Raw genomic sequence first — 14,742 nt, forward strand, 5'->3', positions numbered from 1 at the left:
AAATAATTCTCCTTATCTGTCCCTTAGCCACCTCTCCATCGATCCATGTGTGGGACGCCATGACCAAGCAGACTCTGTCGGTGCTGCGTTGCTTCCACTCTGGTGGGGTTTGCTCCGTCAGCTTTAGTGCCACAGGAAAACTCCTGCTGTCTGTGGGCCTGGACCCTGAACACACCGTCACCATCTGGAAGTGGCAGGAAGGTAAAACAAAAATAATCCTCCCTTAAACTTTAACCTCCTTACGGGGATAAGAAAGTCCCCCTAGAGTTGCGAGATCAATCCTTAATGCACTCTGCTTTATTTTTAGGTGCCAAAGTGGCCAGCCGTGTGGGCCACACCCAGAGGATCTTTGTGGCGGAGTTTCGTCCGGACTCTGACACACACTTTGTGTCCGTGGGGATCAAGCATGTGCGCTTCTGGACGTTAGCCGGTCGTGCTCTGCTCAGCAAAAAAGGTGTGCTGAGCTCCATAGAGGACGCCCGGATGCAGACCATGCTATCTGTAGCATTTGGAGCTGTAAGTGCCTTCCAACCAATTCAAAAATAAAGTCTTCAAAATCACACATGACATCATCATTTGATCCCAAGCTGTGTTGTATGTGCTGTGAATTGTTTTTGCATTGCTCGCTCTGCTGTTAGGCCACTAGATTAGTGCAGATTTGTTTTCTTTTCAGAATAACTTGACCTTTACAGGTACCATAAGTGGGGATGTGTGTGTGTGGAAGGAACACATTCTAGTAAGAATTGTGGCCAAGGCTCATACGGGCCCTGTGTTCACCATGTACACCACACTGAGAGACGGCCTCATCGTCACCGGGGGCAAGGAGAGACCGTAAGTGCTGCTCGGTTACATCAATACAACACATTACCTATTATATATTAGGGAGCCCAAAGATACCCATACATATTATTTAAGCTGATTTTTTCTTAAACTGAGGGATTAAATACATGGATGTTTTCCTCCACAGGTCCAAGGAGGGAGGCGCTCTGAAGCTCTGGGACCAGGAGCTGAAACGCTGCAGAGCATTTCGGTTAGAAACAGGACAAGTCATAGACTGCGTTCGCTCTGTCTGCCGAGGAAAGGTAGACAATTTCGCACTTAATAAAATGATTTTCAAACCCCATCATGTGTGTATTAACATGTTTTGCTGTTTCTTGTGTCAGGGTAAAATCCTTGTGGGGACCAGGAATGCAGAGATCATTGAAGTAGGAGAGAAGAATGCAGCGTGCAACATCTTGGTGAACGGACACATGGACGGACCGATCTGGGGACTGGGCACCCATCCCTCCAGAGACGTCTTCCTGTCTGCTGCAGAGGACGGCACAGTGCGTCTGTGGGACATCCCAGAGAAGGTCAGCCATGTTACCTCCACCCCCTCAGAAACATAGTCCCAGTACTTCCAAAATTATATCAGTATTTCAAGATGTTGCAAGTGAAGTTAACATGGCTTTCTTATTCCCAAAGTTACCTTGTTAACAAGTGGGTGCTTATCTTGCATGGCCGTGTTGGGGAAACAGAAGATGCTGAATAAGGTGAATTTGGGCCACCCAGCGCGCACCATCGCCTACAGTCCTGAAGGAGACATGGTGGCCATCGGCATGAAGAACGGAGAGTTCATCATCCTGCTAGTGGCATCCCTCAAAATCTGGGGCAAGAAAAGGGACCGGCGCTCGCCTATCCAGGATATTAGGTAAAAGAAACTAAAAGTATGGCACTTTACACAAGACACTGTTGGGTTAATGCATGAAGAGTGCTAAAGTGAGCGAGAACTTTTCTTTTTTTGAATATATGAAAGGCACAACAACGTCTACCCTCATCTATTTGAAAGATTATATATTACTTTTTAGGAAAGAGGTTACTCTTCTGTTAGTTTTACCATTCATATTATCAGATTTATTTTGGGGCTAATGGTCCTCGCATAAGTAAAGACATTTGCAGGGGCTCATTTGAAACCGCAGTGTGTCCTCCAGGGAAGCTATGAACAAAACATGTTTGCACCAATAAACCAGCACTATATGAATCAAGTTATTATGGGTATTTCACATTTACATGTTGTGTTTTGACAGATATTCAGCCTGAAATATGTCAAACCTCCCCTACACACCACAAAGTAAACATGCCAGTATAGACAGGCTGTTGTAACACTGCCGATCCGTCTCATAGGTTCAGTCCAAATTCTCGATACCTGGCTGTCGGCTCAACTGAGAGCGCGGTGGACTTCTACGACCTGACGTACGGCCCGCAGCTGAACCGCATCAACTGCTGCAGGGACATCCCCAGCTTCGTGATGCAGATGGACTTCTCTGCTGACAGTTGCTACGTCCAGGTATAAACCGTGGGAGGGTTCGTTAACTTGCATGACAGGGCATGTTTGTCTCCACAGATGCTGGGTGTATGCTCCCTAACCTGTCCTGCTTTGAAACAGATCTCAACAGGTTCTTATAAACGACTGGCGTACGAGGTGCCATCCGGGAAGCAGGTCACAGAGCAGTCGCAAATAGACAGGATTACCTGGGCCACCTGGACAAGGTGAGAGACACAACAGGCAAAAACATAATGGTTTTTTTATGTAACGGTCCAGTTTTAGATTATTTTTTTTTTGGTCTATTTGGCTTCAATTAAAAATCTACCTTCAGACTACAGTAGTGGAAAGAAATCCAAAATACACATTTAGGTGTTAGTTTTACTGCAATGTTTCTGTTTGTGTCTCTAGGATTGCTCCTGAATTCACCAAATGTTAGCAATAGATAAGGCATCACATGCATATTTGATAACCTAAAAAGAATTGTCTTACCGGTAATTTAAGTAATCAACTGGATTTCATGGTAATATCTATAGGTTAAACATTCTCTCCTATCCACAGTGGTCTTACAAAATGTATGGAATTTTTCATAAACATGTTTAAATGCCATTTTCTCAAAATGAGTTTTTTCTCATACTCTGAGACAAATATCTCCACTTCACTTGCACTTACAAACAACCTAATTGCCAAAAATGAAATGTCTCTCCCTTTCTGTATGCAGTGTCCTTGGGGATGAGGTGGTAGGGATCTGGTCCCGCAACACTGACAAAGCGGACGTCACGTGTGCCTGCGTGTCCCACTCGGGCCTTAACATCGTCACAGGCGATGACTTTGGAATGGTGAAGCTGTTAGACTTTCCATGTCCAGAGAAGTTTGTAAGTATGATTGCATCATATTATTATTACTGCCTGTCGTTTTGCAATTGATGTATTATGACATTAATGTTTACAATATGCCATTTGTCTGATGATAAATATTTCAAAATTGAAAAAAATTCAGACTTTGACGCCATGAAGCCTGGAAACACTGAGAGAAAAGTCTTAATGAAACACGTCTACTGCACCAACTTTAACCAGGATCATCTCACTTTTTTTACAAACATAATAATTAAAAACCATCGTTTTTTAAAAAGCTGAGATTTTCATGCACTTCATACAACCCTTTTTCAAATTAGTACCAGCACCGGACTAGAACATAAGAAATGTTTATGGAAAACTGGCTTCACATTTATTTTTACAAATGTTTTAACCTGTGACTGTGTGATTATTCTGCCTTATCTGACTACATGATAACTATGTATCACGTTTTACTGTGACTCACTAATATACAGTACATAATGTGTCTTTTTTTTAAGTATAACATGACAATGCCTTACAACAAAGCCACTTGTTTTTGACTCTAGTTTCCACCTGAATGACATGTATGTGATTTGTTTTCAGGCCAAACACAAACGGTTTATGGGCCATTCTGCTCACTTGACTAATGTTCGCTTCACAAATGGAGATCGCTACGTGGTCAGCGCCGGCGGAGATGACAGAAGGTAATTCTGAAGCTCAAAACAACACTACAGTTTACAAATCATATGACAATCAAATACTAAACAAATACTATTTCCTCCGCGTCCTGTCCAGCCTCTTTGTGTGGAGGTGTGTCCATGCCCCTCACTGAGGAACATCCTGAAGAGAAAGTCTCACCAAAATCTCCAGAGAAAAAAAATCCCACTAACAGATACATTTCAACAAAGAGAAGGAGGAGGACAGACCTGGCAGCTTGTAAATGAGTGGTGATCAGACTTACTGCCTCAAATCTCGGTGCATGCATTAATGTGAAAGGCTCATTTTTGTCACAGCATTAGTCCTGATTGTGAACACAGGCGGAGGGCATACAGCCCAGCGCTCACAACATCACATCATCCTTAAAAAAGAAAAGAAAAACATCTCTCTTAAACAGTATGTGCATATCATTTTAGTGATAGCTTTTTTGTTTGGAAAGAATGAGTGCATCTGTGTATCAGTTTTGCCATTTGGCGGGCCTATTCAATTGTGTTACTGACGATGCCATTTTTTAAAACATGTAGCAAACTGAATTAGCCTTAATCTGAGAGTTCAATTTATGAGGGTTTGTTTCTTTTTTATATTACGTTGGATTTACTTTTGGATCATGTAGTCGTTTGTTTGTTCTATTTTTACTGGTGATTGCAAATCCTGTGGCCTTCCTCCTGAATGTAACATCCACTGTTATGTTCTGGATGTCAGCATGCCAAAGCATACTATGCACTGTACACCTGACCTGGTCACTGTGTTAACCCTCATGGTTCATTTATGGTTTGTTTACGTGGTTGTGTTGTTGACTGGTTGACCTCAAAGCTCCCTCGGCAGTGTTCCCCTCATGACATGTAAAAACGTGCGCATACTTGTTGGATTTGTCTGTGGTTAGTGGGTGTGCATGGCTTACTGGAAGACAATCTGTCCGAACCAAATTCCTCAGAAAACAAAAAAAAAGAACAGCTGTAAATTGATGTTTCAATACACGGTTGCAACTCTCTCACTTTTCAGTGTGCTGCTATGACGTATAATTGTCGCATTTTCATGACTATGAACAGTGTGAATTTTTAAAACAGTAAGTAAATGTTTTGTGTGGTCAGATATATTACCTAAATGGAATGTTTTATCAGAGAAAATATGAAAAGTGCAAAACATTTAACTATACAAAAAGTTGTTGCTGCATATTTTGATTTACATTATACCAGTGTAAATATCATTTGTATATATTCTTTTTGTATATTTTTTGTGAGATGTTTCTTAAATTCCACTTTAATAAAAATAAAAAAGCAACCATGACCTCGAGTGATATGAATTCACTAACAATGATGAAATGAATCTGGATTTATTGAAATTGACTGAAGAAATATTGTAGTTTCACTCAGTTTTATTTGAGATAAAACAAATATATTATAGCTCTTTGCAATCAATATATGGTCTATTTACATATTTTACACAGAGAGGCGAACCTTAGCACTGTATACTAAAACACTTTAACAGGGCCTTTGTTTCGTTTGAATACATGACAGGAATGACAGATTACATTTGAGTATTGTGTACTCAGATAACAATTAGCATTGACTGTCACTATCTGCATGATAGCATAATGATTAATTGATACCTTTCATTCAGTTCAAGTAGTTTCACAACTACAAAACCAGAAGTACGAGTGCATTAAATCGAGTCGTGTCTATAATGTGTTACTGTGTTTTGTACACAGTCCTAATAAACTGGTGAACCGGGGTGTTAAGTAACACTGACATAAGCAAGCAGGGTCATAGTTTGACAGAGAAGGAGCTTCCACAGGAGCAGCCATGATCCGCTTGTGGGTTCTTGAGCACGAGGAAGGTGGCGCGGATGAGCTCCTGGCTGAAGTCCACAGTGGCTCCTTTCACAAACTCCAGGCTGTCCTGATCCACGATAATGCCCACTCCTCCCTGCTCAAAGACTCTGGATACAGATGGAAACAGAGTTGAAGGGGTTAATAAACAATCAGGAAACAATGAGTGTGAAACAATAGCTTCCAAGTGGCCATTTACCTGTCATCTTCGTTCCTGTTACTATCAACAGAAAACTTGTACTGGAACCCGGAGCAGCCTCCCCCCTCTACATGGATTCTCAGAAACTCACCCTTGTCCATGATTTCCTCTAGTCTCTGGATTAAAGGAGGGACATGAGCATGGTTAATGGCGTGTACAATGTAAAATAACAACCAAACACATTCAATTACAGTAGCAGCATCGCAATGTTGAATACCACAAAAGGTTATGCTGGAGTGTCCATAACTGGTTTCAGATATCAACAACTTTGACAAGAAACAATTAGCACCTCAGTAAGTCAGAATCCAAATACATTTGTGCACTCACAGTCAAAAGTCTCAGATATATAATAACTCTATACTTTAAAGCCCATATTCCCTACACAGTAACACGTAGCGGTGATATTGTAGCTCTTCCATTGTCAACACTGGCTCTGATGTGGACAAATAGAATCTTGTAAAGAACCAGCTTTATTAAATCTGCAAACGTATCATTAAGTTATTTAGAGACATGCAAACATTATGATGCTTAATCATGGGTATCTGCTGACCTTCACACATGACTCAGTGAGTCGTACTTCAGATGGAGCTGAGACAGCAGCCTGCTCCTGGGTCGAGGCGCTGCTAAAGCGCTGAAGCCCAACTGTGTAAAGAGCTGGCTTGGGGCTCAGGGGAAGTCGGTGTAACTGTTGGCTCACATTGATGTTGCTCAGAATAGTTGAAGCCCTGTAAAACATTGTAACGTAAACATCAGACAGCAACACGGCAGAAGGAAATAGCAACCCCTAGAACGTGCTAGCTAACTAACGGTGGCGTGTTACGGGCTAGCTTGCTAACTACCTAGTACAACGTTAACACACTGTTGTTTTTCCTTCCCCCAAGGAGATTCTTTGTAGGTTATGATAACAAATTATTTGTACGATAAAAGACAGATTAACGTTACCTAGCAAGGCTTAATACTTTTGACGCATTTATCATAGCTCCAGCGAATAACATCTTCCATAACAAATGTGACTAAGTTCCACCCTTAACCGTCAAGTAGAGGAAGATCCCGCTTTCATTGGCGGAAATTGTTGTCTGTCAAATAGAAACGCCCAGATTAGTGCAATATAGGCATTTGATTCGTCAGTATTTGGGTAAGGGCCCCATAGGTTTTTGATACCTTAATTTTTGCCTCTAAGGAACAGTTCCCCCAAAACATATACAACCCTCTTCAAGAGGTACCAACCACATATTGAAATTGAGGTTTTAGTTTACAGAACAATTAGTTAATGTACTACTTAAGGGTTATATCTGGATATATCTATTTTTTTTAGCCTGAGAGGATTTCTGACAGGCTAAACTGCGGGCTAATAAATACCCATTTCCGATAAGTAGGCGTTAAGCAATCTCCTGATACACGGAAATAAAAAGGTGCCAGGCAGTTTTCGGCTTCACTTGGACACTGTAAGAAGCTCTACCAAGGTACAGTGTGTTGATTTTTAACTTCCTATGTTATAACTATAATAATCTTTGTTTTTTATGTCATTATGCCAGGTAGTCAAAGAGTATGTCTTCTTTGTGTCGAACTTTATAATCACTGCTACTTTCTGGATATTTGGGGGAACAAACACTTGAGTCATGTGATTAAACACTTTCTGCTGACTACTACAGAATGGTTCACTGTAATGTACTTCTCTATTGAGTAGTGCTATATTTCCTTGTTTTAGGGTCTCACGGAAAGAAATAAGCATGGACGTCCGGGCTGGTATCATTGTGTTGTTCTTCTTGATGGAATTCACCTGTGCGGAGCCGGTGAAGTTCCTTGACTGCGGTAAGATTTACTTAACTTAACCAACGCCACTTTATTGACGTTCAAATGCTCTGTAAATAATTCTAAAGAGGTAAACACATGGAACTGAATCCAATAGGGAGAGAAGCAATCTGTTTACTTGTAAATTATATTTTTGAACGATTCTGAACTGATACTAAAAGTTTACTAGACTACAAAGGTAACTTACTCAAATTGTTTTGTCCAACCTACAGCCCTTAGCATTGGATTGCTTAACAACTTTCTTTATGAGTTTGATTAGATTTTTATTTTTACTTGACTGTTTCGCTACTACATGTCTGGGTACAAATAAAGTAGGTCCCACATATATCATTTCCTCTTCTGAACACCATTTGTTATATTTCAAATGGTAATGTCACAACAATTAACTCCATTTATAAAATAAGATGGAACTTTATTCATCCCAATTTGGGATTTTTTTTTTTTTTTTAAACAAAATGTATAATTGGCTCATGAAGCATGAAGCAGCCAGTTGGTTCTTTTTTTTAATCATTAATCTTTCCTTTTTGAACGTCAACTTTTTTTTTAATAATGTGTTCTATAAAAGATCACATCCTTCCCCATTTTTCTCTTCAGGCTCAACTACTGGCAAAGTAGTCACAGTGGACATTACCCCTTGTCCCAATCAGCCATGTGAACTACACAAAGGAGTGTCCTACGGTGTCAATGTGACGTTCAACAGTGGTAAGGGTGCCTTAACTTTTAAACATCCAGAACATAAATGCATATATTGTTAAACGTTTGACTTCACTTTTGTGTTTTTTTAATCTACAGATGTGTTGAGCCAAACAAGCACAGCATTGGTTCACGGTATCATTGCTGGAGTTCCCATCCCATTCCCCATTCCCATTGAAGATGGTTGCAAGTCTGGCATCGTGTGTCCAATCCAGCAGCAGCATAAGTATAACTATGTGAACTTGCTTCCTGTGAAGACTCAGTATCCTTCAGTAAGTAGTACATGTTACAATGGCAACAATTGTTCCTTTTTTAATAACTAAAAAACATTTCCATTTTTAGTTCTCTTTCACTTCCTCAAAACTTTTTTTTAAATGTAAGAAACGAAGCACACTATGTTCACTGATCATGCTTGCACTCTGTCTTTAGATAAAGCTGGTTGTGGAGTGGGAACTGAGAGACGACAACAACAAAGACCTGTTCTGCATCCGGTTCCCAGTTAAGATTGTGAGCTAAACAAGCAGAAGTACCTCTTCACCAATTGATTGTTTGATTTTAAAGGGATTTAGCTTTGAGTAAAAACCAGTGATACTAAATGATTCTCGTAAGATCTCGTTTTATTCATTCCTCATTGTGTTTGTTTTAACCACGTTCACTAGTTCACAAGACTCTGCTGCTCTTGCACATCTTGAACTGCTGATTTTTGTCTGTGACCTGCCAACATGAACAAATGCGGATGTGCAACAAAGCGATTGATATTTGTGTGATTGACGCTGAATCACATTCCACTGAAGTGCATACTTATCTTACTGACTGCTGTGTAGTCGGAAAAGGTACAAACTGTACTTCCTCTTTACTAACACTTGTTATATTTCTTACTGACCTTGTCCTACTAGATGAATGACATTTTGAAATTGTAACTGAACATAAACTATAATAAAGAAATATAATCTGGACAAAGTGTGACTATAATATGAACAGTGATTGAGTACAAATTATTCTAAAGGACCATTATGGCATTTTTCAAATTATCCAAAATACCTGTCATATGTGCACTGAATTAAAAGGCAAACTTATTAATTTTTCTGAAAAAATCTTATGACAATGCAGAGACTGGCTTTGGCCTAGTGATTAAACCAACTAGTCCTTGTTTCTAAGTAAATGTGTCTTGCTAATGTGTAGATTGTTATACATGACTTAAAGACAAACATCATTCTGAGAATGTATTGGTCTAAAGAATGACCGGCAGAAGGAATATTTGTATAAATCCAAAGAAAAACAATTTCTTTAACCCTTATGAGAATTAGGATTTTGAGGTGACGTGTACAATAAACAGGCAATTGACTGAATATAAACAAATGATTTTGATTCTGACAGAATGAAATAAAGGTCTGATGACATGAATACAAAATAGTTTATTTACTTGTATAGCAAAAGCTTAAAAAGCAAACTGAGTTGTAGTGCGGTATGGAAAATGTAATCCTCATGTTTCATGACCTTGTCAGCCATACAAAATACCTTTATCTCCGTCTATACAAAATAAGTTAAAGGGTCAATGTTTTTTTTTTTTTAACCAAAGGTCATTAAGGCAGCTTGAGTTGAAAGAATATACACTGAACAAAAATATAAATGCAACACTTTTGTTTTTGGTCCCATTTTTCATGAGATGAACTCAAAGATCTAAAACATTTTCTACATACACAAAATAACGATTTCTCTCTATTCACAAATCTGAAAAAAATCTGTGATAGTGAGCACTTCTCCTTTTAAGTCCATCCCACCTCACAGGTGTGGCATATCAAGATGCTGATTCGACAGCATGATTATTGCACAGGTGTGCCTTAGGCTGGCCACAATAAAAGGCCACTCTGAAACGTGCAGTTTTGCTTTATTGGGGGGGGTCTGGGGGGGTCCGAAAACCCTAGGGTTAAACCCTAACCCTAACATGTCACCCATCTCCTTTGCATAGTCGATCAGGTTGATTGTGGCCTGTGGAATGTTGATCCACTCCTCTTCAATGGCTGTGCGAAGTTGCTGTATATTGGCAGGAACTGGAACACGCTGTCGTATACGCCGATCCAGAGCATCCCAAACATGCTCAATGGGTGACATGTTAGGGTTAGGGTTTAACCCTAGGGTTTTCAGACCCCCCCCAATAAAGCAAAACTGCACATTTCAGAGTGGCCTTTTATTGTGGCCAGCCTAAGGCACACCTGTGCAATAATCATGCGGTCTAATCAGCATCTTGATATGCCACACCTGTGAGGTGGGATGGATTATCTCGGCAAAGGAGAAGTGCTCACTATCACAGATTTTTTCAGATTTGTGAACAATATTTGAGATAAATGGTTATTTTGTGTATGTAGAAAATGTTTTAGATCTTTGAGTTCATCTCATGAAAAATGGGAGCAAAAACAAAGGTGTTGCATTTATATTTTTGTTCAGTGTAGCTTTGGCTCTTTGAGGTGCTGAATAAGTAGTAGTTACGTATATTTGAGCAGATATCAGCTCAGAACTAGTGAAAGCAGGGTAGAGGAATAAACTTGTTGCGCCACCTTCTCGGATAATTACAAATACAAAAAGGTGCAGAATACTCAGACGATGTGCTCTGACACAGATTTGAATCATGTGGAAGCTGGAAGATCTTACCACAGTAAATTCAACAACACAATGTTGCAACAGAGCCCATATAGCCAATACCTAGCAGTAGAAGTAACTCAATGGTATGAAAATAAGTTGATGGGGCTCTTATTGTAATGGTAGCTAGGCAGGTGGATACATCAAAATACACCCTGCATCATCAGCCCTCATTCCACTTCTACAGCATGTTGGTTCTTTTTATTGTCCGTTTTGCTTCAGCTGCTCGAGCCGCTGGAGTAAAGCGTTCCCAAAGGCTTCTCTGTAACCCGGACTCAGCTTGTCCAGAAGAGAGTAAACAGTCTCATGATACTGGGTGTTCAAATCCTCGTCCACTTGATCGAAGGCATAGCCCACCACCTGTATGGTAGAGTGATTTATTATAAAACAGGCCATAAAGGAGTAATAAAACAAGAAATAACACATCTCACTTTCGGTGCATCTTACCCGTAGTCCGGACTCTGTGAGTTCCAGACAATACCGGTTTCCCTCTTTTGTTTCCACGTTTATGTGGGCCACATCCCTCGCGCTGTTGAAACGTTGTGACAAGTGCATTTCAGCAACGGCAAAAAGAACGTCACTGACAACTGCCTTTGCCTCCAATCTCATGTCCTTGACGTCACCAAGCTCAACACAGTCCTCGTCAAAAGAAGAGATGGCCGGTTCCTCGGGCTGGCAGTCTATCTCCATCCCCTGTATCAGAAACAACATTATTGATCGACTCAGCTGACGCACAGATGTTGTGATATGCTTTTAAAACTTGCTGACTGGCACAAAAAAAGTGTTCTCCATGTCTACAATAAACGAGTGCACTTCAGATTCACATATTAATTGAAACAGTAGCTTAAAACTAAGTCTTAAACTACACCTGTTACATCTGGTCATAAAGATTTTAAAATATCCAATAACCAAGCTTTGTACAGCTATGGGAAGCTTCAAGGCAGCACTCACACATTAGGATGTTGATGATTCAGCAGCAGGATCGGCTTATCACATGTTTCCTAAGAACTGTTATCTAAAGTAAAAAGAAGAACTGAAACAAACAGTTGGTTCCGTTACCTTTTTTTAGTGCAGAGTGAACTCTTTTTCAGGTCTACACCACAAGTTCTGTTATGATTATAAATTATATTAAATGCTTTGTACAATAATTAGGATTTGCAAAAATGAATGGCTGCATGTAATCCATTAATATTAACAACTCAAAGTAATACCTGTTCTATTTCTACATTACATTACATGTCACTTGTTAGATGCTTTTATCCAAAGCGACTTACATACATTCAGTACTGTGGACAATCCCCATAGGAGCAATTTGAGGTGAAGTGTCTCAGGGACACAACGACATGCTGACTGCAGTGGGACTCGAACTTGCTATCCCCGGATTCAAAGTCCAGCACACTATCCACTGAGCCACAGCCACCCCACTCTACATGTCCACTATGTGTCCTTTTAGCACTGGTGCATTACTGTTAAACAAGATTAATCTTGGTTTGTCCTGTTTATGTCAGGGATCTTTACGCCACGCTTTCATTTCAGTCTCTTTTTCTGCATGACAGCTTAAACCTGTTGCATTGTATCGGGCTTCGTCAACATTCATTTGTTGGCTGGATGGCAACAGGGAATGAGGCAATGAGCCCTTGCCAATGTAACCACTGATTGCTAAACATGTAGCAACCTTTATTTCTCCTGTCCCTTTCACTTTGCTGATCTGATGAGGATTTTAGGGCTAAAACCCAATGGTCAGTTTTTACAGGAGAATTCAATGCTATTATGGCTTGTTCCTTTGTAATTGTATATTTAACCAACACACAGTGCTGGTGAGGCTGAATTAGATATTAATAGACATTTGTACTTTCCTGTTGTGTAGACTGAACCCTGTATGGAGCAACAATTAAACAGTAGATACAAATATACTGAGACATATGCTTCTTTTACTATTGAAGTGAATATTAAGTTTAAGAACAAAGCAAGTCAGCAAGTTGTACTACTGTTATTATTATTAAATTAAAATATTTCATTTCAGAAAAATAGCCCCATTATATTATCATAAATGTAATACAAAATTATTTTTACTGGTAACTTTTAATGGTGTTTACACAGTGTTTTTTTTTTACAATTTTATACTTTTACAAGATGACTATATTATTTGTGTTTTTATATATATATTTTTTAATACAGCTGTCAAATAAATGTGGTAGATGTGTACAATAAGTGTTGAGTAAATATGCATATTTGCTTTCCAGCACCACCATATTACCATCTATAAATCCTGTACCAGCATTAATGCTAAATGTTTATATACTGATAATCCTATTATTAATCACAGAGCTAGAATCTGGTCTGATATACAGAAACTTCTCAATAGTGTTGTCGTACTTCACAGCATACTCCCTTCCATACCAACCCTGCTCTGCCAGGTGCACTTAGAGATGGGATAACCAAAATGTGGCAAAACCCAGGGAATCAAAACATTTGGGGATCTCAACCAGAATAACTTACTTATGACCTTTGAACAGCTGTGGCTCCTCCACTCTCCCAACTAATAATTTGATCAAATATTTGCAAGTCAAACACTTTTTAAGCACACTTCATGGGGAAAACTCCAGTCTCTCCCAATTGACAATGTTCTAAAAGTTGTTAAGCACTCCAGAGGTATACTTTCCTTGACATATAACCGCATTCTGGCCCTTACAGGGGTTAAACCCCTGAATTCTAGGACCAAGTGGGAGCAAGACCTGAGTTGTACCTTTGGAGACTTAAAATGGGAGTAACTTTCTCATACAAGAAAGCCACATATCTTTGATAAGTAGTTAAGTACTGGTCTGGTTTTAGGAATTATATAGAAAACATCCAACAACCTATTGTAGGCTGAAGAAGTGCTATGATAAATACACATGCATTTGCTGACGCAAGTAGTTGAATATGTCTTTCTCCTTTTTTGACGATTACTGCACAGTGTGGCCCTGTCTGGAGGTAGGGGTGGGAGGGACTGGTCTTAGGGGTTTTCTGTTTCTGTCTTATCATGTCATTGTGTATTTTGGTTTATTTGTGTCATTGCTATTACTGTAATGGTCTTTTTATGTTATTATCATTATTGTTTTGTCATCTTTTTTATATAGCACCTGCATTTGTATTCTTCTGTTATTGTGTTATGTGTGGGAAAAACCAATAAATAAAGTGTTAAAAATGTTTATTCATTAAAAACAATGACATAACAGCGACATCAAGAGGACTCTGAGGAGCCTTCTATTAAAGACGACTGAAGCAAAAATAGACCTGGTTACTGACATCATAGTTAGTACTGAATCAAAGTAAGTTTAATGAAAATGTTATTATTCGCCATGTACATACATAATACATACATCTAGTTAGCGAGACTGGTCTACTGTAGCTTACTTTGAGGGCTAACGTGTTACATTAAGCAATATGTTGCTGTGGGACATTTAAACCTATTTGTATCACTTTGTTCGTATTTAGAAGGCATTCATTTTGCACGCAATTTAACGGGGCTCATGCATTGGGTCTTATTAGGTTGCATGGATGATTTCTGACCAAAATGCGTGCATTTTCTCACCTCCTCGCTGGTTGTGCTCTTCCGGCTAGTTGCAGCTTCCAGCCCGCTCAGAGCTCTCCGTCGAGAGGCTTCAGTCAAGTGAGCGTTGACGCCAGAAAACTCTGTTTAGCATCAAATGTGTAGACAACCAGAGACAGAAATCAC

At 39.6% G+C, this 14,742-nt stretch overlaps 4 protein-coding genes across 7 annotated transcripts in view; 2 read left to right on the top strand and 2 right to left on the bottom strand.

Moving 5' to 3' along the window:
• Nucleotides 1-5,142, top strand: part of eml5 (EMAP like 5) — a 37,566-nt gene extending 32,424 nt beyond the window's left edge. For all 3 annotated transcript variants that reach the window (XM_079641551.1, XM_079641553.1, XM_079641552.1), the window contains 11 exons: nucleotides 28-201; nucleotides 308-516; nucleotides 674-831; nucleotides 968-1,082; nucleotides 1,164-1,352; nucleotides 1,518-1,690; nucleotides 2,164-2,326; nucleotides 2,426-2,529; nucleotides 3,024-3,177; nucleotides 3,742-3,842; nucleotides 3,934-5,142. In XM_079641551.1, coding sequence (XP_079497677.1) covers nucleotides 28-201; nucleotides 308-516; nucleotides 674-831; nucleotides 968-1,082; nucleotides 1,164-1,352; nucleotides 1,518-1,690; nucleotides 2,164-2,326; nucleotides 2,426-2,529; nucleotides 3,024-3,177; nucleotides 3,742-3,842; nucleotides 3,934-3,970 — 1,577 coding nt within the window. In that variant the 3' untranslated portion in view covers nucleotides 3,971-5,142. The remainder of the gene's footprint in view (nucleotides 1-27; nucleotides 202-307; nucleotides 517-673; nucleotides 832-967; nucleotides 1,083-1,163; nucleotides 1,353-1,517; nucleotides 1,691-2,163; nucleotides 2,327-2,425; nucleotides 2,530-3,023; nucleotides 3,178-3,741; nucleotides 3,843-3,933) is intronic.
• A 70-nt stretch (nucleotides 5,143-5,212) lies between these two features.
• isca2 (iron-sulfur cluster assembly 2) lies at nucleotides 5,213-6,971 on the bottom strand. Its single transcript, XM_079641558.1, has 4 exons — nucleotides 6,825-6,971; nucleotides 6,433-6,607; nucleotides 5,883-5,998; nucleotides 5,213-5,793 (listed from the first exon to the last, which is right to left on the bottom strand). Exons 1-4 carry the CDS (start codon nucleotides 6,875-6,877, stop codon nucleotides 5,619-5,621), a joined length of 519 nt encoding a protein of 172 aa, XP_079497684.1. The 5' UTR covers nucleotides 6,878-6,971; the 3' UTR covers nucleotides 5,213-5,618.
• A 223-nt stretch (nucleotides 6,972-7,194) lies between these two features.
• Nucleotides 7,195-9,347, top strand: LOC307013930 (NPC intracellular cholesterol transporter 2-like). Its single transcript, XM_079641559.1, has 5 exons — nucleotides 7,195-7,345; nucleotides 7,591-7,694; nucleotides 8,289-8,396; nucleotides 8,487-8,659; nucleotides 8,817-9,347. The coding sequence occupies exons 2-5, from the start codon at nucleotides 7,613-7,615 to the stop codon at nucleotides 8,901-8,903; spliced, it is 450 nt and encodes a 149-aa protein (XP_079497685.1). The 5' UTR covers nucleotides 7,195-7,345; nucleotides 7,591-7,612; the 3' UTR covers nucleotides 8,904-9,347.
• A 435-nt stretch (nucleotides 9,348-9,782) lies between these two features.
• On the bottom strand, nucleotides 9,783-14,738 carry gskip (gsk3b interacting protein). 2 transcript variants are annotated; one of them, XM_079641561.1, is made up of 4 exons: nucleotides 14,599-14,737; nucleotides 11,976-12,057; nucleotides 11,472-11,717; nucleotides 9,783-11,384 (listed from the first exon to the last, which is right to left on the bottom strand). In XM_079641561.1, exons 3-4 carry the CDS (start codon nucleotides 11,712-11,714, stop codon nucleotides 11,226-11,228), a joined length of 402 nt encoding a protein of 133 aa, XP_079497687.1. In that variant the 5' UTR covers nucleotides 11,715-11,717; nucleotides 11,976-12,057; nucleotides 14,599-14,737; the 3' UTR covers nucleotides 9,783-11,225. The 2 variants fall into 2 exon arrangements, with proteins under 2 accessions (XP_079497687.1, XP_079497686.1); XM_079641560.1 differs by lacking the exon at nucleotides 11,976-12,057 and having other exon boundaries at nucleotides 14,599-14,738.
• Nucleotides 14,739-14,742: the final 4 nt, after the last annotated feature.

This window comes from Notothenia rossii (genome assembly GCF_949606895.1).
Source record: "Notothenia rossii genome assembly, chromosome: 7".
Classification (NCBI taxonomy): Eukaryota; Metazoa; Chordata; class Actinopteri; order Perciformes; family Nototheniidae; genus Notothenia; species Notothenia rossii.

Coding starts and splice junctions, on each gene's coding strand:
- isca2 (XM_079641558.1), bottom strand. CDS start 6,877: ATGTTATTCGCTGGAGCTATGATAAATGCGTCAAAAGTATTAAGCCTT. Junction 5,999..6,432: donor TCACTGAGTCATGTGTGAAG/GTCAGCAGATAC, acceptor CCTTTAATCCAG/AGACTAGAGGAAATCATGGA. Junction 5,794..5,882: donor AACAGGAACGAAGATGACAG/GTAAATGGCCAC, acceptor ATCTGTATCCAG/AGTCTTTGAGCAGGGAGGAG.
- LOC307013930 (XM_079641559.1), top strand. CDS start 7,613: ATGGACGTCCGGGCTGGTATCATTGTGTTGTTCTTCTTGATGGAATTC. Junction 7,695..8,288: donor GGTGAAGTTCCTTGACTGCG/GTAAGATTTACT, acceptor TTTTCTCTTCAG/GCTCAACTACTGGCAAAGTA. Junction 8,660..8,816: donor TGAAGACTCAGTATCCTTCA/GTAAGTAGTACA, acceptor CTCTGTCTTTAG/ATAAAGCTGGTTGTGGAGTG.
- gskip (XM_079641560.1), bottom strand. CDS start 11,714: ATGGAGATAGACTGCCAGCCCGAGGAACCGGCCATCTCTTCTTTTGAC. Junction 11,385..11,471: donor TCACAGAGTCCGGACTACGG/GTAAGATGCACC, acceptor TCTACCATACAG/GTGGTGGGCTATGCCTTCGA.